Here is a 27,126-nt window from a genome sequence, read left to right on the forward strand (position 1 = left end):
GATGTTCAAAACTGTCAAAAACCTGGATGGGGAAGCGAAAATTATTCTCTAGAGTCGCTAGAAAGATCTGCTGCGATGCGAACAACCCCCCCGTATCACCACTAAAGCTCTAATAGACACTCTCAACCAAGCAGGGGAGACGGTATCAAGATCCACCATTCAGCGAATTCTGCATCGAGGTGGTCTCCATGGACATCAACCCAGAAAGGCACCACTCCTTACTCGGAGACACCGGGATGCACGCCTGGCCTTTGCGAGGGGTCACCGAGATCAGATCCTCTGGTCAGATGAAACTAAACTGGAGCTCTTTGGACATTTGGGTGTTGCATATGTTTGGCGTAAAAAAGGAGAAGTCTTTAATCCTGGAAATACTATTTCAATGGTCAAGCATGGCGGTTGTCACATGCTTCTCTGCCAATGGTACAGGTAACTTTGTTAATATAGATGATATCATGAAAAAGGAGGACTAGCTCAAGATTCTTAATAAAAACCTGGTGGTGCCAGCACCTGCCAGAGAATTGGACCTACCAGCAGGATAATGACCTGATGCATAAGGCATAAGTGGTCAAGCAACAGTTCAGGGACAACAACAAAAATGTTCTGGAGTGGCCAAGTCAGAGCCCTGACCTAAACCCAATTGAGAATTTGTGGAGAGAGTTAAAGATCCTAGTCAATGCTAGGAAGCCTCCCAATCTCCAACTGGAGGCTTTTGTGAAGAAAGAGTGGGGAAACATTCCACAGCAGACCTGTAGAAATCTTGTGGAGGCCTACAAGAAGTGTTTGCAGGCCGTCATTAAGAACAATGGCTTTTCTATTGATTATTGAAACATTGTAATATAAAGGGTTTGAATAATGAACATGGATATTTTTGAATATTTGTCAATAAAAAACCCATTAAGTCATATTTCTTGAAATATGTTATTCTTTCAGTTGTTTGTCACATATTAAATATATGAAAGTATTATAAAACTCATTCATCAGACAAGACAAGTCAAAAACACTATAAAATACCAAGGGTATGAACAATTCTGAGCACAAGAATATATTTTTACATTTTATGTTTTAGTACAAGAGTATATTTTTATGGTACTAAAATTCTATAGCAATACAGACATCACCAGATTCTGGCTTTGTCAAGTGCAAAGCAGGTTTTCTAGTGTTTGTGAGCTAATGTGTCTTCCTACAAAATGTTTTTACTCCATGATGGGGTTGATTTTATTGTTCAGTCTAACTGGCAGTCTTATTATATATATTCAGAGTTAGCAGGAATTTTTTCCACATGGAACTGCCACATTTGAAATCAACTTTAGATCTTTTAATTTACTTATTTGTAGAAAATATAGAAAAGTATACACCTGGCAAAGGAGCAATTTAGCTGCAGATAGTCCAATTGGGGGTTTTTTTTGGTTCCTTAAACAGGGGACACCAATAAAAGGGCTGTAATTCCTACAATTTTAGACTATCCTCAAATTAAAGATGCAATGCTGCCCATTGAGCTATTCTTCATTATTTCATATCAACACCTATAACGTGTCAGTTATTTTTATTTGAGCTGTCTATGTCAATGTCTGAATATTAAAGACCCTGGCTATAAGTTATTTATGGTAATCAAGACAAATATGACCAGGTTAGTGAGGTGCAGAAGTATGTTGTAGTACCAAGTCTAAAAAGTGGATGACTGTCTCTTGTTGAGAAGGCTGCAAAAGGACCAGTTGATTGAGCCAAAGTTCCAATTCTTTCCAGTTGTGCTCAAATGCACCACTTTCTCTCAAGACCTGAGAACAAAACAACAACAATTTAATATAACACACATTACCTTTCTTAACAACCTAATAATGCAATTTTAATGTAATGTAGACACTTCGGTATGTCCGCTTACATACACTACAGTGAACAAATTAAAACAAGGTATATAAATGTAAAGCAAGGTTTTATCTACTGACCTTTATTATGAGCATCTTAGTTGCACTCCTCAGTTGAGTGTTGCTACAGTTGACAAACATCTTTAGCAACATATATAATACAGACGAATCCCGGCCTTCAAACTCTGGAGCCACTACATCCTGTATTACCAGGTAAAGCAAGTAATCAGAACTGACACAGGCAGGAACTGAAAAAATCTCTCAGGCAAAAACATTGATCTCATTGAAAACATTTGAAAAATAATAATAATACAAAATAAATAAATACACGCCCATATGGCAAAGCATGGTAAAGCCGTTTGTGAAGGGAGGGTGAAGCCAATGGAAGCAAGTGATAAGGATTTCACTCCTGTGTGCGGATTTATTAATTAATTTCCTCTATTGAAGAAGTGATTGAGCAAGCGTTAGAAAGGGGCAAAATAAAGCCTGTTTTTGCTGAAGAACCAGGAAAACAGTGCATCCGGAAAGTATTCACAGCTCTTCACTTTTTCCACATTTTTTGTTACAGCCTTACGACTAACTGATTACATTCACTATTTTTTCCAAAATTCTACAGACAATACCCCATAATGACATGAAAGACGTTTGTTTGAAATCTTTGCAAATTTATTACAAATAAAAAACACAAAGTACAGCCTTTGCTAAATACTTTGTTGAAGCACCTGACACCAATTACAGCCTCAAGTCTTTTTGAGTAAGATGCTACAAGCTTGTCACACATTTTTATACAGTTTCTCCCATTATTCCTTGCAGAACCTCTCAAGCTCCATTAAGTAGGATTGGGAGCGTCGGTGTACAGGCATTTTCAGATCTCCGAAGAGATGTTCAATCGGGTTCAAGTCTGGGCTCTGGCTGGGCCACTCAACGACATTCACAGCGTCGTCCCGTAGCCACTCCTTTGTTATCTTGGCTGTGTGCTTAGGATTGTTGTCCTGCTGGAAGATAAACCGTCGCCCCAGTCTGAGGTCCATAGTGCTCTGGAGCACGTTTCATCAAGGATGTCTCTGTACATTGCTGCATTCATTTTTCCCTCGATCCTGACTAGTCTCCCAGTTCCTGCCGCTGAAAAACATCTCCACAGCATGATGCTGCCACCACCATGCTTTACTGTGTGTGATGGTGTTGGCCAGGTGATGAGCAGTGCCTGGTTTCCTCCAGACATAGCAGGCCATTAAGGCCAAAGAGTTAAAGAATTTTGTTTCTCATGGTCCAAGAGTCCTTCAGGTGCCTTTTGGCAAACTACAGGTGGACTGTCGTGTTTTTACTGAGGATTGGCTTCCGTCTGGCCACTCTACTATACAGGCCTGATTGGCGGAGTGCTGCAGAGATGGTTGTTTTTCTGGAAGATTCTCCTCTCTCCACAAAGAAACGCTGGAGCTTTTTCAGAGTGACCATCGGGTTCTTGATCACCTGCCTGACTAAGGCCCTTCTTCTTCCTTAGTTTGGCCAGGCGGCCTGTTTTAAAAAGAGTCCTGGTGGTTCCACATCTATTTACAGATGATAAAGGCCACTGTGCTCATTGGGACCTTCAATTCTGCAGAAATGTTTCTGTACCCTTCCCCAGATCTGTGCCTTGATACAATCTTGTCTCGGAGGTGTTTAGACAATTGCTTGGACTTCATGGAATGGTTTACGCTCTGACATGCACTGTTAACTGTGGGGCTGTAGCAATCGATTATTTTAGTTAAAGTATTCTACTGATTATTCCAATGATTAATCAAGTAAATGGATAATAAGTAATTCTTTATTAAAAGAGCAATACTAAATAAACAAGAGAAAATAAAGGTCTCTTAAAATTAACAAGTAATTTGTTTCCTTTTTCTCAAAAATTCATATTTTATTGCTGAAATTGCATGTAAGAATATATGATAACTAATCCCATGTTTAAGCCCATTTTTAATGGCAATTCAAACCCATTTAATTGCGATATTACATGAAAATGCAAATACAAATATATAAGTAAAAATATATATAAATAAATTTCAGATAAAAAATAAAAAAATAAAAATCACTATAAAGTTTTTAATCCAGCCATTATGGTTGCACAAGCCGGTGCACTCTTAGTGCCGGTCCCGAACTAATGGGGAGGGTTGCGTTAGGAAGGGCATCCAGCATAAAACGTGCCAAATCGAATATGCGTATCACAAAAAAGAATTTCGAACCATGTCGGTTGAGGCCCGGGTTACGAATGACCGCCACAGGTATCGTTAGCCAACCAGTAGTACCGGTGGAAATTGGGAAAGTGTAGGAGAGTGGAGGTTCGGGTTGGTACTTTAAATGTTGGTACTATGACTGGTAAAGGGAGAGAGGTAGCTGATATGATGGAGAGGAGAAAGGTAGATATGTTGTGTGTTCTGGAGTGGAAAGGGAGTAAAGCCAGGAACATTGGAGGTGAGTTTAAACTGTTCTATCATGGTGTGGATGGAAAGAGAAATGGTGTAGGGGTGATTCTGAAGAAAGAATACAGTGAGTGTAGTGGAGGTAAAGAGAGTTTCTGATAGGGTGATAAACGTGAAGCTGGAGGTTGAAGGGTTGATGATAAATGTCATCAGTGCTTATGCTCCACAAGTCGGCTGTGAGATGGAGGAAAGGGAAAAGTTCTGGAGTGAATTAGATAAAATGGTAAATGGTGATGGATAGGTATGACTTTAAGGAGAGGAATGTGGAAGGGCAGATGGTGGTAGATTTTGCTAAAAGGATGGTAATGGCAGTGGTGAACACTTAGGCAATAGGCCCCATAATTTCCACACACTATACCAAGGCAGGCAGAGGACCGGAAGGTGTTCCGAAGAGAACAGCTAAAATCCTTCTCGTATATCCTTTTTCCCCACCAGACACATTACACGTGTCCAGATCACTTTAATTGACAATGGTTTCTGAGATGCTTCTGTGTAATAACTGTGTAAAGTTTTGATATGATCCCCTGTGTTTGTCTCACTGAAGAGACATCAGATGTTTTGTATGTTCTAAAGTGAATAGAATATGGATTTATGAGAGTTGCAAATCATTGCATTCTGTTATTTACATTTTTACAGCATCCCAATTTTTGGGAATTGTAACCCTTCTAAGCACAGTAGTGATGTTTGGAATACTTGCATTTGACAGACAGCAGACACAATGGGTATACACAACATACCTGAAAACGGAACCAAGAAAACTTGCTAGCAGGCAGCTCCAGTGCCAGCTGCAGTATTTGGTACTGCAGGATGGGAGGAACATCATCATTCATTCCTTTCTCTGAAACAATGCCTGGAAATTTTCAAAACCGAAATTAAATACAACAATACACACAAAGAACTGCAAAAACATACTTGGCTATCCCAGTCCTCTGCCTTAAAACCCAAAGAAAGAATCTGGGTGAACTAAAAAACAGAATCCACCCCCATACGCCTTTATATTTGAAGAAGCTGGCGAGATTCTGTGTGGAGTAACAGTCTCAAATCGGCTGCCATTGTTCTCTAATCTCCTCAGGCTTTATAGAATAGTTGTTATCTTGGCAAAGGAAGGTAGCAATAACCAATAATTGCACCACACACACACACACACAAGATAATTTTATAAAACTGTTTTTGTTTGTTTGTTGTCTTGTGCTTTTGTGTTGTACAACTGGTTAAATATTAAAGCAGAGTTTAAGGAAACTAACTGACTCTTACCTACATAAAACCCTGACTATTTCAGTAAGTTGAAAACCTTTTGAAAAATAAGACCAGCTTTGTGTCTCTCATTAAATGTCACTAATATTTCAAACATATAGCTGTATAAGGCATTTAATCCTTTTGTACTAAAAACTGGATTGTTTCTGTTTTATTTGTTATATAAGTTTCATTGAAAAAGCAAAAAACAAAAATGAAGAATCCAATTTATTTATATAATGAAATAGAAAAATGGCAACTTTGTTTGTAATTTAATAAAGTAGGTATAATTTAACATTTACTTTTTGGCTTTTCATAGGTAAAAACATTTTATACATTTGCAATCATAGCTTTCCTTACTTATACACACACACACACACACACACACACACACACACACACACACACACTGTATACTAATGCACAAATTTACTTTTCTGATATATATAAACATATACTAAAAAGCAATAAACAGTGATAAACAAAAATTCAATATTTGGAACAAACTTTTTGAATAACCGGTCGCAGATACAATTTGCACTGTTTTAACATGCCTGACTAAAATGATGCAACATCTTATTATGAACTGATATTTGATTGGACTTTTTAGGAGAAGGCACAGTTTAGGCACTTTGTAGACTTTTAACACAAAGTGTTCAAAAGAAGAACATTTGAGTATTGTAGAGAACCAACCTTTAAACAGTTTGCTGAAGTCAAACTTGCTTTCTGTAACAAGGTGTGGAACAACCTTCTGATATAAGCATATCACCTGCAGTAGCAGAGCCTTAAACAAAATCAACCTTTGATTTTGGTCACCTGCAGACATAAGGTAGTCACTTAAATAAAATCAGCACAATTAAAACACAGTAAATAAAACAATTAATGCAAAGCGCTTTACCATGTTCATGAGCTGTTACCTCCTCCTCTGCACTTAATTTTGACAAACCAATCTGTAATTCATCCTCTTTTTTTTCATATTTTGACAGTGACTGCCATTTGGAAACAATGGACATGATGTCTGGTAAAACCTGTGAAAAAAAACAGAACAAATGTTTTATGTACCATCATTGCGTTAACTGACAGCGAATCATATCAAATCAAATAAAATTTTATTTGTAACATACACATACAAACAAAGTACAACATGCAGTGAAATGCTTTTTACGACGGTCCGGCATCAGGGAATAGGATGGGGAGAAAAATAAACCAAGAAAAAAAAGAAGGCAGATAAATAAAGAGTATAAAATATATAAAGATATATATGAGAAAAAGTGTATATAAAAGGATGCTTATGACAGTAAACAGTAAAAATTTAAGGTGGTTGATGTGATTGCCCTTGCACTTGCACAGTGCACTTTATACCACACCATACCGTACACGGTCGTGTACGGTATGGTGTGGTATAAAGTGCACTGTGCAAGTCCAGAGTTAAAGTGAGTCCAGAGATTAAAGTGATTAAATATACCTCTTTCTTTGTTTTATATACTTTGTGAGATTGTTCATACCTTACTTAGCGCTCCCCTGTAAAGCTGGACAAACTCATCTTTGGCATTTCTTTCGCATCCTTGATTGCATGCATCAAAACTGTCCAACATTGGTCTCTCCAGGCTGAACACAATATTCTTCTGAGCTCTTCTTAGAATCAAAGCTATCACACTAAGTGTCACATGCTGCCCCAGCACACTGTTTAACTGTGATAAATAACACGAGTAGTAAATTAGTTACACTGTAGGACACCTGCACGCTGCTCATTTATGTAATTATCCACTCAGCCAGCTATGTGGCAAACAGAATCTCAAATTCACACAGGCCAAAATTTTGGGTTGGTTAGTTATCTCCTGGGATTTTCAAAGGAGAGATTTTTTAACTGTTGAAAGTTTAATGCTGAAGTTCAAAATCTCTACTATGAGATCTTACATTATTTAATGGCAAATATTGTGAGACTAACAAGTTATTTTTAATTGTCTGTGTCCAAAAATCTATAGACTACATATGCTCTCAATCATCCTCTAGATAACTTTACTCAGCTAGGAAGATGTTTCTTACTCTCCAACCTCTAGTATTTCAAATAAATTTCATAATCAAGAAATGTGAACTCACAAACATGCACCCCCTCTAACTTATCCTCATTTCTTCCTTTTACATTTTATTAATCTTTTTAAAATTTAGTGATTCTCAAAGATTTACAGTTAATTCCTAAGCAACGAAATTAAATAAATTATTGTACTAACCTTAGTGAAAGCACTATGAATATAAGGATTATGTTTATTATACATTTAGCCCATTATAATGTTATTATAACAATGTTGCTTTAATTATTGAATAATATCCATTACATTCCATTATTTGTGACAGTAAGACATATGTAAAGCTAAAACTTATATTAAATATCTTATTAAGTTGGTTAAGATGGTTTAGGAGAAGGTGGTTTGCACTAAATGAGACTCACATTCAGGCCCTGAGTAAAAAAGGCCTTGTTACAGACTGGAGGGAGGGTAGTAACTAAGACCATGCTGAGTAAATGGGGGACAGGAACCACCTCCTGCAGCTGGAATGCCTGAGACACCTCAGGCTGGGACTGATAGATCTATGTTAAAAAAAGAACAAAAAAACAAAAACAAATGAGGAGTTAAATGTGTCACTACTGCAGTAACACTATTGATCAACTTAAGATTCTTTCCCACATAGAAAAATACTTACTTTCTTGAGCAGTGTAATGCTGTCCAGCCAGGCTCCTTTCATGCGTGGAGTAAAGCAGATTTGGGTTTCCATAAAATATCGGTGCAGAATGTCAGGGTTGGACTTCAAAATGCTGATAAGCAGCTCAGCCACTTTTTCATCCTCGACTGCCTGCTTAAGGCTCACCACAAACTGTAGCAGGACAATATTCCCAGCTCTGGAAAAAAAAATTTAGGTGTTGCTTTTTAGAAAAAGAAGATGCATTTAACTGCATTGCCAACCAGCCAAATTATAGTGATCATGGAAAAAGTTGAATGCGCTCACTGGGTTGCAAAACAAAGAAGAAAAACTGAGTTTGCTTCAAAGTTTTAAAAGAAAGTTCTCTACCAAGCTGCAAGTTCAATAAGAATAGACAGTGTCCCAATCATTGTAATTAAGTTAGTCCCCCCACTTCTTTAATCACATACTCGCCTAGTCGAAGAAGTTATCGCAGACTGGATTAAAAAAAAATTATAATATTAGTCTAAAAATGGATGTTACCTTTTCTCTAAAATATAAATATTATAAAAGTTGCCAGAGTTCACAAACATTTTAATACAACTATGTAGGAAAATGTAAACATAACTGACAGCAGATAATCATCGCAAGGCTTTCGTTTCTTTGCTAGATAGGCTTGAAAAAAAATTAACCATTGCTCTCTTAAGAAAATTTACAAGGGCTCATAATTCCATAGTTCAGTTCTGCTTGCACATACATAATAATCCAACCTAAAATCATTTATCACTGTTAAAGGATAGTTTTCTATTACATTTCTTTGCAGGGAAAAGGACATTTCTGTGTTAATTGTTAAAAATGATTAATCACTTATTAAAACAAACAATAAATGAATTCATATTAACTAAAATTAGATTTATTGCAAATACTGCATCATTCACACCATTTGTAATGTGATTAGGGCTACATACCTTCCAATTGTCCCCAGACTTGTGTCATGGAAGCTTATGCCATGTTTGCGAGAGCAGCAGAGATCAAGAAGGAAGCTGTGAACAGATTCCCGTACAACAAGCCTTCCTTTTTCCTGTTCATTCATAGTCTGAGTCCAAGTACAAAAAACTAATCAATATTACAAATTAGGAGACATACAAACATGCCAGAGAGGACATAAACATGACTTCATCCCATTCCTACCACACTATGATCAGTAATATTCACAGTCCCATTCCATCTGTACAGTGAAGCAATCCGAGTCAAAGTAGAAGCAGTGAAGAAACGGATCTTCTGAGTTTTGCTCACAGCAGTATTTTGCACAATCTGCAAAGATAATCAGAATAATGTAGACTACAACTAGTAAACCATGACATTGAAATAGCTCTTACAAAAGGAAAAAGCCTTGCCTTAGTCTGAAAGGTAGATAGTATCAGACTGATTGTTGATATTCTGTCTTCTTTTAGCTCTGTGTTTAAGATTTCTGACAGAAAATCTGAATAATGAAAATTTGGTTAGTGCCAATGCCACAATGCATCATTTTATGTACTTAAATGAAGTAAATATTACCTTTGGTGTCTAATGCATGTATTATAGTTGCAGTATCTCCATACATCAGAAAAGAGAGTGCAAACTGAATATAAGACATGCGAATATCTGGTCGGCCCTTTTAATCAAAACCAAAAATAATCAATTAATCTCAATTAATAATTTCAGACAATACAGCAAAGATTTGTGGACACCTGAGCATCACACTTGTATGTTCCAAAAATTGTTGCCGCAAAGCTAAAAACACATAAGTAGACATAAGTGGAAATGAGGTTTTCCTTAAGTGGAAATGAGGAGCCTAACTCAAATAAATCTAAAGATGGTTTTTGCCAGGAAATAAGAAAAAGAAACAAACAACCCCATTAAGCATCCATGTGAAGAACTTTAACTGTGCACCATCTGTGCACAAGGCTTTCAAAATACCTAATTTTTCCAGAGATTCTTAAATAAATTCTTAAATCTTGGATCTTAAATTTAAAAAGCTTTCCAACTATTTTTCTCCCAACAGAGTTTTAAATGGATGGTTTCCTTAGACTGAGTCCTACTGAACCTGTATTAGAATGTATTTATTGATTGAGACTTCAAAGCATTCTGGATAAGGGTGTCACTCTGGATAAGGGTGTCTGTCAAATGCCGTTAAATGTGAATGCCATCAATCATATCATCTGTGCCTTGCCTCACGAATGCTCTTGTGACTAAATAGGCAAGTACTCAAAGCCACACAGCAAAATCTGGTGGAAATGATTCCAACAGAATATGCTGTAATAGCAGAAAAGTGGGACCAACTTTGAAAACAGCTGTTTAACATGCAAATGGGTGTGATGGCCAGGTGTCCTTTGACCTAAATATGGTCATATAGTGTAGTCTTTGTCCTAGTTAATCGTGTTAAATGTACCGTAATTTCCAGACTATAAACCGCACCCTTATATAAGCCGCACCCACTGAATTTGACAAAGATTTTTATTTTTAACATAAATAAGCCGCACCTGTCTATAAGCTGCAGGTGTCTACACTGAAACTAATGAACTTTACACAGGCTTTAACGAAAGACACTAAATGCAATATGTTACGCTTCTATTAGGAGCATAGCGGTATTTTGTGTGTGTGTGTGTGTGTGTGTGTGTGTGTGTGTGTGTGTGTGTATATATATTGTATTTTTTTTTTTTTTTTAATACAGTAAAACCCTATTGTATGAGCGACTAATAGTACAAGCAAACGGAGATATGAGCAAACTTGCTCGCAAAATAGGGTAAAATTTTGCGAGCAAGTTTGCTCATATCTCCGTTTGCTTGTACTATTAGTTTTGCTTGTACAAATTTCGAAGGTACGATCAAACCAGCTGCTGGTTCCCCCTTTTTGTCCATAGGGTAGCATCAGTGCAGCAAAAACATAACTTTTTTTTAGCGTCATATTTTTTATTTCACTAGAAATCTTGAAAAATGTCTCCGAAGAAAATCGGTGATTGTGCTGTGAAAACGAAAGTAAATAGAATTACCATGGAAACCAAGAAGGTTACGAGCATGGTGTGCGTCTCACACTCACAATCAACCACTACCACATGGGTAAGTGTCAAATTATGTTTACCGTACGGTAATTTGCGGTGTATTTGTTTGTTAAAATAGTCTACAAATACTTTTTAAGTGCAGAAATAAGCAATCGAATGAGGTCACGGAACGGACTAAATCTCTTTTACATTCTTTCTTATGGGGAAAATTAGTTCGAATGTACAAGCAAATGGACCTACGAGCAATTTTCAAGAACAAATTATGCTCGTACAACGGGGTTTTCTGTATATATATATATATATATATATATATATATATATATATATATATATATATATATATATATATATATATATATATATATAAATATATTTAAACACAGAAATAATTAAAACAAATAGCTCACAGTTCTGTCTCTCTTGTGAGCAAGATTGCTAAGGGATTTGTTGAAGACCAAACTGTTGAACATTTCATTTGCTGACTCAGTACCCTGAGACACCATTGCTGTCATCAAACAAAGACATCGTCGCACAAACCTGCATACAAACAACCCAAATAAAAAAAAATTATTAAAAAAAACTCATGTGCCTTGAATGGCAAATATTCCTGAATACTCATTTTAATTGTAAGAATTAGTTATGTCTTAGGTTTAAATATTTACAGGTCCATAATGAGAACTGGTTTAGAATTACTGATTCAAGCGCTGTTTAGGCCAGGTCAAATTTCAATTATAATATTAAAATACACAAAAATGCAACAATGTCACACACAGGTTAATTGTTTACTGTAACTGGAAATAATGTTGATCAGAATAATTTAAATAGATGGTTTGGAGTATAGCAACTTACTGATGATTTCCTGAACACAAAGAAGACTGCAGCAACTTCATGTGTGATGAGACAATCTTCTTTACAATGTGGGAGCCCAAAAGGTTAAAACAAGAAAGGTCGCTTGCTGTCCGTAGCAAAATTAACTCTAAACTCTGAAATATCAGCATGAACTGGATAAAAAAAATTAAAAGATTTTTAGCAATAATTAGTGTTAGTGTAGTAAATAGTGTTTAATTGTGCCCTAGATAGGGCTGCAACAACCAAAAAAATAATAGAATCAAAATTCAACCAAAAAGATAATAATCGATAAAGAAATTCATTGTCAACGAATGCCATAATGCCGTTATCTTCAAAAGTAAACAAAATGTCTGTGTATTTTTAAAGCATGGTTGTCAACTTGCCATCTGCAATTATTAATAGAAATAATACAAATGATGATTTACACAATTTACACATTGCATACTCAAATGCTTGTTTTTTTTTGGGGTTTTTTTACAGAAAGAAACAACCCAGCATAAGAGAATTTGTTCAAATAAAAAAAATCCTCCATGCATTCCTCAACAAGCAGCCACTATAAGCTTTAAAATGTCAGAATAAAAGAAAATTTAACTCAATATGTGGCTTTTGCATTTTTTCTAAAAGTACACAGCGAATACATACTTAGAATTTTAATACTTAATTGGTGTTCTATATAGTTTCAACTTATTTATCTGGAAAAAGAAAATATCCCTAGTATTATCTTACCTCAGTCTCAGAATGGGTATCCCCCTCTAATAAGGCCAATATTTCTGCACATTCTGCTGAGATTTTGATGTAACCCTCTACTACATCATACAGGTTGGCACATGGAAGTTGCTTTGCTGTTCCAATAAAGGTTTCCAAGGCTAGAGAGTAAAACACAGAAAAAGTTCATATAACATTATGCAGTATAAATATTGCAATTTTTCTGTGTACTACATACATACAAAAATACATATTAAGCGTGAAAAACATTGCAAATCTTATAGAATAATGTGTCATTTGGATATATATTTGTATATACAGTGTATTCAGAAAGTATCCAGGTTTTTCAACATTGTTATGTTGGAGGCTGATACTATAACTTGCTTTCGGCTTCTCCCATTAGGGGTCGCCACAGCGGATCATCCGCATGTTTGATTTGGCACGTTTTTACGCTGGATGCTCTTCCTAACACAACCCTCCCCATTTATCCGGGCTTGGGACCGGCACTAAGGCTTGTGAGGCTGATACTATATTCCTTCAAATTTATTTTTTCCCCCTCATTATCCTTCCTTATCATCACACTAAATGTACATTTACATCAGCTACTGAAGTTAGTTTTATAAATAATCTCCAGAATTATCATCAACAATAATTAGATCGCCATCTGAACCCATAAAACTCGATCGGGCTAAAAGCAACATTCTGTTGCACTCTGGATAAAGTAGCTCCCTGTAAAAGAAACAAATGGCACTATGTTACAATGATCATACAGTCCAGTCCAAAATTTTTACGTAAATTGCATTAAACTAAATTGTTTGAATTTCAGTCAGCATGGAAGGGGAGCCTCCTGACCTATAAAAACTCTCTTAGTGCTGAACATATTTCTGCCCTCATAGAAGATATCCTGGCAAGCATAATACTGGATTTTTGTTTAATACTGAAAAATTACTAGCAAACCGTGTGTGCAAGATACAATATGTAGCAGCAATGAGTTCAATTTATTGAATAAGTTTTTCAATGGCAAAATTGAAAATATTAGGCATGTAATCCAGAATATTTATTTAAAGCCATACATAACCCAGTGAATAACAATATAAAAACTGATGATATATAGTTGAATGTTTCAACAAAGCCAGAGGAGAGACATGAGATTATAATTTAAAAAACACTTAAGATATGTATTGTGTTGCACTATTACATGCTGCAACAAACTAATTGATAAAATTTATATTACTCAATGATGAAATTCGTTCTCAACTATGCTGTTATCTATTAGTTAGACTGTTCAAGTTAGAATTTAGTGTGATGCAAGAGAACACCGCCGCTTGTGAAATGGCAGAGAGTACAGCTCAACCAGCAGCAGGAAAAAGTGTGCGTCACAAGTCATCCAAGCTTTGCGAGCATTTTATATTAAACGCAACAAAAAAGTCTGTACCCTGCAAGTTATGCAAAGCGGAGCTTGCGTGTCTTGGAAGTACCACTTCTTCATCATCATCATCATCTTCTTACGGCTTCTCCCATTAGGGGTCGCCACAGCGGATCATCTGTCTCCATATCCCCCAGTCCTCTACATCTGCCTCTTTCAACCAAACTACCTGCATGTCTTCCCTCACCACATCCATAAACCTCCTCCTTGGTCTTCCTCTTTTTCTCCTTCCTGGTGGCTCCATCCTCAGCATTCTTCTACCAATACACCCCATGTCCCTCCTCTGAACATGTCCAAACCATCTCAATCTCGTCTCCCTCACCTTGTCTCCAAAACGTCCTATATGCGCTGTCCCTCTAATAAACTCATTTCTAATCTTGTCCATCGTCATCACTCCCAATGAAAATCTCAACATCTTCAGCTCTGCTACCTCCAGCTCCACCTCCTGTCTTTTACTCAATGCCACTGTCTCTAATCCATACAACATCGCAGGTCTTACCACAGTCCTATAAACTTTCCCTTTCACTCTCACAGATACCCTTCTATCACAAATCACTCCTGTCATTCTTCACCACCCACTCCACCCTGCCTGCACTCTTTTCTTCATTTCTCTAACACACTCTCTATTACTTTGCACTGTTGACCCAGGTACCTGAACTCCTCCACCTTCTCCATCTCTTCTCCACCTTCCAAAATCCTGTTAAACAATCTTGTTAAAAACTCCACTGCCATCGCTTCTAAACAACTTCATGCTTCTACCGGTATGCCATCTGGTCCAACCGACTTTACACTCTTCATCCTCTTAATCGCTGCTCTAACTTCCTCCTTACTAATCCTATCCTCTTCTTGCTTTACTCGCCACATCATTCAACCTTCTCTCTCTCTCTCTCTCCCATTTTCCTCGTTCAGCAGCATTATCAAAATAGTCATTAATGGCAACACACAATCCTAACTGTTCTATCAAAGACGAAAAATTCTGATATGATGTGTTGTACTTTGTGTTGAACACACATAGGATGTACAGTACGCACTGTACAAAAAAAATATCCCTAGTATTATTTTACCTCAGTCTCAGAATGGGTATCCCCCTCTAATAAGGCCAATATTTCTGCACATTCTGCTGAGATTTTTATGTAACCCTCTACTACATCATACAGGTTGGCACATGGAACACACAATCCTAACTGTTCTATCAAAGACAAAAAATTCTGATATGATGTGTTGTACTTTGTGTTGAACACACATAGGATGTACAGTACGCACTGCTAATAGGATTTTAAATATAGGTAGAATATATCACTAGTTTAGGTGATGTGTTTAATCATATCGGGAATTGTGCAAGAGTCATGCGGCATTTAAGTTGCAACAATACAAGAACAAGAGAAAGCACAGGGGAAGTGTACACTGCAAGCTTTTACAGGGATCTAGTGCTGACCAAACACACAACACCTAAACGATTACTCGTTTAAAGAAAATGTCTTGGAACTTTTTTTAACCACGTGGGAACACGCACTTACTTACCCTTGAAAGCTTTACTGGGATCCTTTAACATTGATTTAAAAACAGTCCCATTGAACTCGCTTTTATTTTCTTTAGCTTTCTTCTCTGGCATAAGAGACTTTAAATCTTTTTTTTTACGCTTACTTGCCATGATTTAAACCGAATTGCACCGAAGATGTAGAGATAGTGACGCGCGTGCTTCTCTTCTTCTTTTGCGGTTTAGTTGCTTATAAGAAATATTTTACTGCCACCTAGTGATGACGTTCAGATTATTTGCTTGCCTACAGAAATAGCAGCTTTACTCATGTATGTATCGCTGAAGTTTGCCATAGAGAATGTTAACAAAGCCCAGGACTTCTGGAATAATGTTCTTAGAAACAGATAAGTTAAAATTTTTACTATTTGGACACTGAAACGGAGGACACGTTTGGCATAAACCAACATTCCAGGAAAAGAACCTCATAACAACTGTGAAACATGGCGGTGGAAGTGTACTGGTTTGGGAATGCTTCGCTGCAGCAGGACCTGATCAGTTCACCATCATAAAATCCACCATGAATTCTACTATTTATCAGAGGGTGCTTGAGGAACATGAGATCATCTGTAAAAAAGTTAAAGCTGGAGTGGAACTTCATCCTGCACCATGACAGTGACCTACCAGTCTCTGACATCAGTCTGAGGAAATTTCAGAAAATTTCAGAGAAAATTTCAGGACTCTCCATTTTTTAGTTTTCTATCCGGTTGTACGGTGGCGGGAAAAGATCCCTCATGACCGTGTGCATGCGTGTCTATGATCTCATCCAAAGACTCTTATCCCCTGTGCATAGTGTGTTTGGGAGTTAGACACGTGCAGGCTGTGCTCGCTAGACCCGGGTGCTGCCTGCACTGCTCTTATTTCCCGTTAAGGGTTTGGGAGCGCCGAAAGCGAGTCGCGGCCGCGAATAAAGGAGACCCATGTCCCTTCTCAGACACGATGTAGCTGGGGAGAGTTGATGGATAAAGTGTCTCCTGTCTTTTCTTCGCTCTTTGATTCAAACCCTTGACTGGGGGACAAGGAAGAGGAAGATGATGAGGTTGCTCATCTTTTGGAGGAAGATTTGGAGGAAGTGGAGGAGAATACTATCCTTACTCCCGATCTTCTCTCCAGGCCAGGAAGTGCTATGAGCCCTTACCACATGCCAGGTGAGCTGGACCTCGTTGAGATGTAGCAGCCAAAATGCATCAACTGGCCATCTCAGCAGGTGCACCAGGACACTGAGAGGGATTTGTATGATGGGAATATATGTATGATTCCCCAGTTAAGCAGCTGATTCCAGCCATCCCTGCGTGTGTGGCAGAAATGCGGCGTTTTTGGGACAAACCCTTCCCACATAGGGTACCCGTTAAGGGTTTCTCTAGACTGGAGGTGCACAATATGGAGGATTTGGGGATGTCCAACCCCCAATATGCAATAAAGATGGGGAACAGTGGCGGCTACTGGTCTGTCAGAGAGGGGAAGCTCATTTTCGGCCTACATCATAAAATTGTCTATTTATTTAAAAGTAAATTCTGCCCTACGTTCCTTTTCAAGAAAATGGTCTGTGACCCTGTCGTACCAACTAGGAGTCTTTTCAAGTGACTTGACCAGTGTCCTCTCAATGGCCAGCAGAGCTAGGCTGCTTAAACGGCCTTGGCCCATTGTGTTTCGGGTGTAGGACTTGAGTCGCTTTAAACAGGAGAAGCTCCTTTCTACACCTGCAGATGTAGCTCCAATTGTTGCCACTAATGAGAACAGTTTGTAAAGCTGAGGCATTGCACTGTCCAACTCCATGTCTTTAAGGAACACCAAGTAATCACACAGCTTTCCCCTGTTACCCTGCAAGTCCTGATCTGAATACAGGACTTGAAGTTCTGACCTCAGTCTTCCTGAATCAAAGTGATGGCCATGAATGAAGGAATGAATGAATGAATGAACGATCTAAAAAAATATTAAACTCTGTAAAACTGAAACAAGGAATGTGGTGTATAATTGTGTGAAATGTATGATGAAAATCAAGCAATTTCGCCAAGCAAATATCAAAGAAATAGGTTGCAGCAGTTTTATTTCGACTGAACTTGAGAAATCCGCGATGGGACTGAGCGCGAATAGCTTCAGTGATTCCTTATAGTACAGAATCGCTGTCAGTCAAAAGGAGATGCAGTCTTTCGACAGACCCTCCAATCATCACGCAGAAGCTCGGAGTCCGGGCCAGCCCACTCCCATTCACCCCAGAGACGCTGAGCGTCCGTGGGTGGGACATAATCGCAGCGTTTATCCAATGACCGTCTAGTTTCGAAGCGCTGAAAAAAACCGTTCAAAGCAGCCCCATTGAAGTCAATGGACGCTGGGCTTCAATAGGGAAATGCACTGTGACGCTGCGGGAATGTATGAGAAGGAAATCGAGTCAGCCGACCTGCTATATGTAACTGATTCTGAACGAACTCGTCTTTGAGATGAACGTTTTCTAACGCATTTTTAGTCAATAAAATGTTAATACAATAGTACATATTTGACCATTAATTTTGTGACATTATAAGGGAAGCCGAGCTTCCCTTGCAGTCTTAAAGAAATCGCCTCTGATGAGGAAGCATTTGAAGCATGCCTCTCAAGAAATCCTACTGCTCGCCCCAGCTCCAGCAAGGCATCTTTTGCGGCAGCGGCAGCTGGGCATCGCCCAGCAAACCCTCAGGGAGGGTTGAAAAGACTGGCGACCTAACCTGTGGTCTGAATTTGGGTCAAAAGAGGGGCTACAGCACTCGCAAAGTTTCTGTAGCACCCCTCGACTCATCTCAAGAGACTTGTCCTCCCCCTCTCCAAAAAAAGGGGAGTGGTTCAAGAACAATGTTCAGTAAACGAAGGTTCTCCGGTTGGAGTATTGGCACCAGTTCCCCCTGTGCCCAAAAAGTTATGAGGGAGGTCAGAAGGTTCTGTGTTTGTTCTCTTTCTCAAGAAATAAAAATGTGTTCTGTGCATCCAGACAGTGGGCCGAGGGCACAGACGTGTAAAAAATCGCATAAAAACACACAATAAAACTCGAATCAGCGCTGCGACCCCCCAAGATCCGCTGCTAGATGGCGCCACCTCTTTGAGCGCAGAGAGTTGGCACGCCTGCGCAGTACACCCTTAGGTTTTGTCCACAATACAGCGAGAGTATCGTCTGCAATTTGAAGTGAGACTACCACTCTTCAACAGTGTGATATGGTCAACAGCGGTGAAGAAATCAGCTCAGGTCTTAGAGGACGAAATAACTTCCTTATTGAGCAAAAGGGTAATTCAATCGGTACCGCGGAAGGACAGCTAGCACGGTTTTTACCGGGGGGCTCTCTGTCCTACTCTGGATTTACGGAACCTTAACAAACTCAAGCAAAGTACAAGTTCAAAATGCTCACAATAAAAGCATTGTACAGTGTTATTCGTCTTAGAGACTGGTTTACATTAGTGGATCTGAAGGACGCTTACTTTCACATAAGTATTTATCCGGCACACAGGAAATTCCTACGCTTTGCCTATCAGGGCTCAGCCTACTGGTATCTCACTCCTGTTATCAGAGAACCGGGGTTACGAAAGTAACCTAAAGTTAATTTAGTTGTTTAACTGCAATTAAATCACATTCTTTTCCAAAGAAAATAAAAACAAGTTTAGACATCAATTTCATTAACCCTTAATGAACAAAGATGTGGTCTGCAACCTGAGAAATCTAACTCCTCCTGTTTGAGCTGTGAAATTGACAGCACTTTAATCCATTGGCATTAGGAGGGTGCCAAGAGAGGAGTTGTGGTATTGTATGAGGAAGTCAGGTGTGGCTGAGAAGTATGTGAGGGTAATGCGGGACATGTATGAGGACAGTGTGACAGCAGTGAAGTGTCCGGTGGGAACGACAGACTGGTCGACAGACAGGTGGAGGTGGGACTGCATCAGGGATCGGCTCTAAGCCCTTACCCTTTGCAGTGGTGATGGACAGGTTGATGGACAAGGTCAGACAGGAGTCTACTTGGACTATGATGTTTGCGGATGATATTGTGATTTGTGCTGAGAGTAAGAAGCAGGTTGAGAAGAGCTTGAAGAGAGGATAGGTAGGTTACAATGAGATGGTTTGGACATGTGCAGAGGAGGGACATGGGGTATATCGGTAGGAGAATGCTAAGGATGAAGCTGCCTTGGAAGGAGGAAAAGAGGAAGACCAAAGAGGAGGTTTATTGATGTGGTGAGGGAAGATTCACAGGTGGTTAATTTGAAAGACGCTGATGTTGAGGACAGGGTAGTGTGGAAAAGGGTGATCCAGAAGCAGTCAAAAGAGAAAAAATATAATAAAAGAGGTGAAATGAAAACCTTTAGCACAACACACGTTTATTCACAACATCCTTTCTTTACTCAGAAATAAACAATTAAAAAAACTCCACCAAAAAAAGTATTATTAGTCAGTAAATATTTATTTGGCCCTCACCCACCTGGATAACAAGGACTCGTATGTACGAATGCTGTTCATTGATTTCAGCTCAGCATTCAACACAATCATTCCTCAGCACCTGATCGAGAAGCTGAACCTTCTGGGCCTGAACACCTCTCTCTGCAACTGGATCCTGGATTTCCTGACTGGGAGACCTCAGGCAGTCCGGATCGGGAACAGCATCTCCAGCACCACCACACTGAGCACTGGAGCCCCTCAGGGCTGTGTGCTCAGTCCACTGCTGTTCACTCTGCTGACTCACGACTGTGCACCAACGCACAGCTCGAATCATATCATCAAGTTTGCTGATGACACGACCGTGGTGGGTCTAATCAGCAGGAACGATGAGTCAGCATATAGAGAAGAGGTGCAACGGTTAACTGCCTGGTGTGGAGCAAACAACCTGACTCTGAACGTGGACAAAACGAAAGAGATGGTTGTGGACTTCAGGCGAGCACAGAGCGACCAATCTCCACTGATTATCGATGGATCCTCTGTGACCGTTAAGTGCTTTATACGTCAGTAGTAATATTTTATAATCAATGCGAGATTTGATTGGGAGCCAGTGTAGACTGATTAAAACAGGGGTGATGTGGTCGTATTTCCTAGATCTAGTGAGGACTCTTGCTGCTGAATTCTGAACTAACTGAAGCTTATTTATGCACTTACTCGAACACCCAGACAGTAAAGCGTTACAGAAGTCTAATCTAGAAGTAACAAACGCATGAACTAGTTTTTCTGCATCCTGTAACGACATCATATTTCTAATTTTAGCAATATTTCTAAGGTGAAAGAAGGCGATCCTGGTGATATTATTCACGTGAGACTCAAAGGAAAGACTCGGGTCAATAATCACACCAAGGTCTTTGACAGCCGTACATGCTGAAACAGAAACACCATCTAGAGATGCTACGTAATCGGAAAGTTTACTTCTAGCTGCATGTGGTCCTAGTAAAAGTACTTCCGCCTTTACACACTTCTTAACATTGTTAAGCTGATCTCGCTCATCTGGCTTTGCTGAAATATACAGCTGTGTGTCATCAGCATAGCAATGTAAGCGAATCCCATGTTTATGAATGATTTCACCAAGAGGCAGCATATATAAAGAGAAAAGCAGTGGGCCTAAGACAGATCCTTGAGGAACACCAAACTTTACCTCATAGAGTGTGGAGAACTCACCATTTACATCAACAAACTGATAGCGATCAGTCAAATAAGACCTGAGCCAAGAGAGAGCTGTTCCCTTTATTCCTACAACGTTCTCAAGTCCAGCAAGCAGTATAGTGTGATCAATGGTGTCAAAATGGTGTCAAAATGGTGTCAAAAAATTGTATTCCTTCCATAATGTCCTGTGCTAATCTTTTACATGGATTATAAAAGTTTATTATGACATAATTCTTTATTTCTTTATTCCAAACCATATAACATGCTCCTGTGACCAGTGTTTCTGCCTCTTTCTTCTCCTCAGATTTGTCTGCTTCCTCCCAGTCTTACTCTGGATGGTGTTCTTTCCGATTGGAGGCCACTCTGCAGATAGTAGTAATGACTATTTTTACATAAGTACATGTCAATGCCCAAACCTCTTTACTTTATGTTGAGTGAAAAAATTTAGTCAGTACTTCAACTTTTACCAGAATATTTTAAAACCTGAGTATGTGTACTTCTTCGTACATGAAAGATCTGTGTACTTTTGCCACCTCTGCCGGTTGCTTGTGAGGGACAAACTTATGAAGAACAATATTATTAATTCTTTCTTACCACACTAAATGTGTAAAGCTGCTTTGAGAGAATGTCCATTGTTAAAAGTGCTATACAAATAAAAATATATTGAATTAGAGAAACTGGGTAGCTGATAAAACCCGTCTTATTTCGATCTGAAATTTATTTCCCTTCAAATTTTAGACACACTGACAAACTGTGCATTCTTCTCTCTTCCCTGTTCATCTTTAAATGGACTGCTTCTATAACTTCCTCCCCATCTAGATTCTTTTTTAATTCCTCCATATTCACTCATACTGGAACTTCATTTATTATACCCACCATTTCTGTACTACAATCATATAATTTATTACTGTCTGCTTTCCCACTGTTTTTAGTTTAATGGCTTTGTTTTTCTGCTCTTCATTCTTGCAAACTATCAGTAAATTGCTTTTCCAAACACTATCTCGCCTAAGTTTCTTCAATTCCCATGTCAATGGCAATGGATTTACTCCTGAAACTCTTTCCTCTACTTCAAACTTCAACATTATCTTAAATTAATTATTTACCTTATTTCTTCCATCTCCTTCCTCACTAGCTGACAAACTAATTTCTGATCCTTCCCTCTTACTTTTTTTATACCTTCTTTCCTGTTCTCCCCACTGTGTCTATCCTGTTTCTATATCATCTTCCTCTTCTCCTATATTTTCCACTCTTCCATTCTCAGTTCAATTTCTTAGAGATCTATTCATATTTTTTCGTATTTTTTTCGTGTTCTTTCAAATTTTCGTATTGTTTGAATCAGCCGCCATCCCAGGATCCACTCACCAGCAGCTTTACTTAATAGAGAAAAAAAAGGTTTCACAAAAAAGTTTTTTAAATTAAAAATCATAAAATGTTTCCTCAGTGCTAATGGAAAACACAAGTATTATTGTTTAATAGCTCTGCTGGAGTAATTAGACAAACGCATCATGTGAAAATTGCTCATGCTGAGATTGGGGATTTCCACTTAAAGCATTCCTTAGGGCATGCCTTCAACAAAATGAGTGTAATTTGCCTAATCCAGCCTAGCATTGTGTTAAAAGGGTGATTGTATGCAACAACCTCTCTAAATATATTTCAGTCTGTGTGCTAAAAACAGACCACAACTAATGTGATATCTCCCTCAGGCCAGATTCTTTCCTGCTTCAGAACTGGTTTGACATGTTTCAGTAGTGGTCTCTATGATCGGATTAACCCCAGCATAGTCCCATAGTGATCACTTAGCACTTCTTTTCCACCAGGTGGACTGTGTGTATGGTTGTAAATTCCCTCGAGAGGTAGTTATGGCTAGCATTTTTAAGTCATGGATTGCACCAGCTACAAATAGCAATTTTGCATCATTCAGCGTTTGTTTAAACACACAAAACAGGTTTTACCACACAGTGCTGTAATCTGAAAATTGTTTGCCAACAACACAAATAATTCTGCATCTATCTATGCTTAGAGTGTTTGCCTTTTATGTTTCGAACAACTAAATAATAAAACTCTTTTAAAAAAGCAAATTGCCTTCACATGACTGGAAAAAAAAGTCAATTGAACAAATAAAACAAAGTGATTATCAAATCATTTATTTTTCTGATCTTCAGTGGTTAAAAAAGCCTTAACAATTCAGAACCTCTCTTACAACTTTCCCCCATGATAATAAAATCTGTTTATTAAACTATTACTCTATGTAGGCACTAGAAAATATTTGTGTGTTTTATTTTACAAATATCTCCGTTTGGCAGGGTTATAGTCTGTAAGAATAATATCCAGGTTCATTCTGACAACAAAACAACACAGCATTGTGGTTTCTAAAGATATGCCATGAATCATTTGTGCTTGTGTGTGTGAGAGACAGAGAGATAGAGAGGGGAAGAGAAAGAGAGCGACATGGAATGCCCAGCTGTTCATTTATTTCAAGTAATCTTTTTTTAGTATATTACTAGTCAAATATTCCTCCAAATGTACATGCACTCTATGACATACACACACAGAGATTATCAAGGTTCTGCACAGAATCAAATGTTCCCAAATAAGATTTTATTTTTTAAATCTACATATTTAAAAGAATATGGCCCAATAACTAGTGTTCCCCACTACCAGATAGGTGAGGTCACCGTTCTGAATATTCTAGTGCTTTTTCTACGCCAGTAAATCTATTTCACAAGCACATACAACCTGTGTGTTATTAAACAATATGTTGGACACTTGCTTTGTTTTCCAGTTTCCTAAACACAGAATTACACAGATAGCATTACCGGTATGACTTTCATTCTCAAAAATGCTGTGTAGTCCTTATTACTCACTGAGTAGATTTGCCATCCTGATACTTAGTCTGGGAGTTCTCAGTCATGATTCACTTTAAATTAGAATTTTATATCCACACACACATTCAGACCAATATTATTTATTTATGATAAACTTTCTTTTTAATTTTTTTTTTTAGCTTTCTCTCATACTCTTCTCTATTCCTCTCTAATATTTCTTTTACTTCTCTGGTGTTTCAATGGCCAACCCACACTTTACTTCCTCTGGAATACGGGTGGCTTGTTCCTCGGATACAGGCCCTTCCCGTTTGATTTCTGTAACAACCTCTGAATAGGTAACTTCTGAGGTTATCTTCTTGCCTTTTGGTGGAGTAACTGCAGGCTCTGCCTCAGCACCCTCCTGGCCCTCAGCAACAGCACGCTCTTTCTTTAGTTTGATGGTGGGAGCTTTCTTCGCAATGTTTTCCTTCAGCCTCTCTCCACTCTGACGCATCTTCTCCCGCTGCTCAAGAGGAATTATCTTTTCACCCAGGGTGTTGATCTTTGTGCCCAAAGTCTGTCCTGTCTTGCTTAGGCTCTCCTTAGTCTTGTTGAGGTTCTCCCGTGTTCGAAAACGGGTCTTACTCATGTTCTCTTTGGAGAAAGCTGCTCTGATGTTGTCTATCCCTTTCAAACCTGACTGCTTCAGCCGTGCTGCTCTTGATGACTCTGCCTCTTCCACAACCATATACTCCTCATCGGATGAGAGGTCTGGAGGGATTTCATAATCATCCGGCTCCACCTCAACATTGGCCAAACCTGCATCCTTAGGGGTTTTTGTCACAGCCACTGATGGAACCTCAGCCTCACCCTAAAGTAAAAGAGAACAGAGAGAAGAGAAAAAGGAATAAAATATAGTTCTTGTTCATTTAGTATAAAAATACAAATGATCTGTTTGTATTTATGTGTAGAGTATACATACCTGAAAAATGACCACTCTGAACTTGTTCCTCGTGAGAAGTTCATCTTGCGTGGTCTCCACTTTTTTCACACGGACATTCTGCTTCTCCACACGTGAACGCACCTCCTTCACATGAGCACTTACACGCCGGGCCTTCTGCAGCAACTTGTCCACGGTGGTTGCTGTGGCACCATGGTTCTGGACCAGTTTAAGCAACTCTGATTGGACTGTAGCAACAGATGTCTCTAGCTGATGTTGGCGTTCTTCCATTCGCTGCTGGCTGGCTTGCACACCATCAATGATAGTGGAGACACGTTCCAAAAGAGACAGGATGGACAGGGCAGACACTGGCTGTCCAGATTCATCTTCAATGCCAAGTACTATGTCTCTACTCTTCTCCATTTCTGACAAATTTGTACACACACTCAAAACAACTACTGATGGTTAAAGAGAAGCTAAGTCATTAGCTACACATTAATGCCAGTAAGCAAGAGATTTACAAGCCTGTGAGACTGAGAAAGACTGACTGTCCTGATCTGTTCTGCCAGAGAGCCACCAGTCTGACTCATGCCCCCTACTCACACACCCCACAGATATAAATAAGTATAGCTGTAAGAGGACACGGGCATTTAGGGAATCACTAGAGCAGGGAAACAAATTAGAAAGTCCTGGTAGTTAAAATGCTTCAGCACATATACAAATGCATTTTATGTGTATTACACTCAGTATGATTGTGTTAATAATGTATTGATCAAAAGTGTAACAGCTCTACATACAATTTTCTTAATGTGTGTATGCTTGAGCTGTTAATTTGGCTGCAGAAGCAATGCCCCACCCTTGGGAATACATAACTAATGTGATTGAAGGCAGCAGGTGCAGTTGTCTCACGGAGGGTAACATGATCGCATAGGTATTTCTGCACTGACATTTACAGACTACACATCCCAATGTACCCCCTGATTGTGATATCAGTGTGATATGGGGCTGCAACTTAATAAAAAAAAAAAGTGATAATGTGTCACATAAAACAAATTATTATTTATGCCTCTGCCTGTCCAGCTGCAGATGAACCTTTAAATATTGGAACTGATTTAACCAGGGTCATGGTTGAAGTTAGGTCAAATACCTTTTACATTTTAAATAGCTTTTCTTCATGGCTTTTTTCCTGTAATACATAAAAAGTATTCTAAAGCTACAGTAAATTATCCTTATACAAACATACAATAAATTACACTAAGATATTAAATCAAAATATCTATGCCTTCAACTAACCAGACCAATATTCTGCAGACCAAGTGATACCAAACAGAATACAGAATGATACTGTCCTTGTCATTTCATGGATGCCATAATGGGTCAGGGAGGATCCCACCTCGGCTAACACATCTCTGTGATGCTGATCCCAGGTGTTCAAATCCAGTTTGAGAAACTGGCCAGCAGGAGCCAACTCTGCTCTTCAGGACTGCTTTGAATGCACTAACTGGGACATGTTTAGAGAGGCTGCAACCAACGGCGACTTCACTGACTGGAGTACACTTCGTCAGTGACCAGCTACATCAGCAAGTGCATCGATGATCTCCAAGATCATCACTACACATTCCAATCAGAAGCCGTGGACTGCAAAGGTGCATGTGCTACTAAAGTTTAGAGACTCTGCCTTCAGAGCAGGGGACAAGACAGCCTTTAGAACAGCAAGGGGCAAACTGTCCTTAACCATGAGAGAGGCAAAGCGCACACAAGCCAAGAGAATCCGATTTTTAGGACAGGGTATCCAGGCGATCACGAACTACACTACTGAACTTCACCTGCCTGTGAGGTGACTCCTCCCCCCAGATGCGCTGAACGTCTTCTATGCCTGTTTTGAGGTGCAGAATGTGGTGGAAAGGAAGTCCACTCCTCCTCCGTGCTCTGTCTAACCACAGCCAAAGTGAGAAAAACTCTGCAGAGTTAACCCACGGAAGTCTGCTGGACCAGACAACTT

The 27,126-nt window shown here is 38.9% G+C and overlaps 2 protein-coding genes across 2 annotated transcripts in view; both read right to left on the reverse strand.

The window, feature by feature from the left end:
- The window catches only part of urb1 (URB1 ribosome biogenesis homolog), a 45,705-nt gene extending 29,748 nt beyond the window's left edge, over window positions 1-15,957 (reverse strand). Inside the window, 16 exon segments of the mRNA XM_046876440.1 lie at window positions 1,659-1,775; window positions 1,944-2,063; window positions 5,059-5,171; window positions 6,248-6,370; window positions 6,453-6,582; window positions 7,060-7,245; window positions 8,004-8,141; window positions 8,255-8,450; window positions 9,199-9,326; window positions 9,422-9,544; window positions 9,628-9,713; window positions 9,788-9,884; window positions 11,678-11,807; window positions 12,120-12,271; window positions 12,846-12,985; window positions 15,772-15,957. Of these exon segments, the coding sequence (XP_046732396.1) occupies window positions 1,659-1,775; window positions 1,944-2,063; window positions 5,059-5,171; window positions 6,248-6,370; window positions 6,453-6,582; window positions 7,060-7,245; window positions 8,004-8,141; window positions 8,255-8,450; window positions 9,199-9,326; window positions 9,422-9,544; window positions 9,628-9,713; window positions 9,788-9,884; window positions 11,678-11,807; window positions 12,120-12,271; window positions 12,846-12,985; window positions 15,772-15,901 (2,109 nt within the window). The 5' untranslated portion in view covers window positions 15,902-15,957.
- Window positions 15,958-23,836: 7,879 nt separating this feature from the next.
- Window positions 23,837-26,041, reverse strand: cavin4a (caveolae associated protein 4a). The gene is made up of 2 exons (XM_046876951.1): window positions 25,167-26,041; window positions 23,837-25,055 (listed from the first exon to the last, which is right to left on the reverse strand). Exons 1-2 carry the CDS (start codon window positions 25,545-25,547, stop codon window positions 24,426-24,428), a joined length of 1,011 nt encoding a protein of 336 aa, XP_046732907.1. The 5' UTR covers window positions 25,548-26,041; the 3' UTR covers window positions 23,837-24,425.
- Between the last annotated feature and the right edge of the window lie 1,085 nt (window positions 26,042-27,126).

This window comes from Silurus meridionalis, chromosome 20 (genome assembly GCF_014805685.1).
Source record: "Silurus meridionalis isolate SWU-2019-XX chromosome 20, ASM1480568v1, whole genome shotgun sequence".
NCBI lineage: Eukaryota > Metazoa > Chordata > Actinopteri > Siluriformes > Siluridae > Silurus > Silurus meridionalis.

Bases quoted from the DNA above. Each gene is read 5' to 3' on its own strand.
- cavin4a (XM_046876951.1), bottom strand. From the start codon at position 25,547: ATGGAGAAGAGTAGAGACATAGTACTTGGCATTGAAGATGAATCTGGA. The intron at 25,056-25,166 runs GTATGTATACTC...CTTTTACTTTAG, and splicing joins TCAGAGTGGTCATTTTTCAG to GGTGAGGCTGAGGTTCCATC.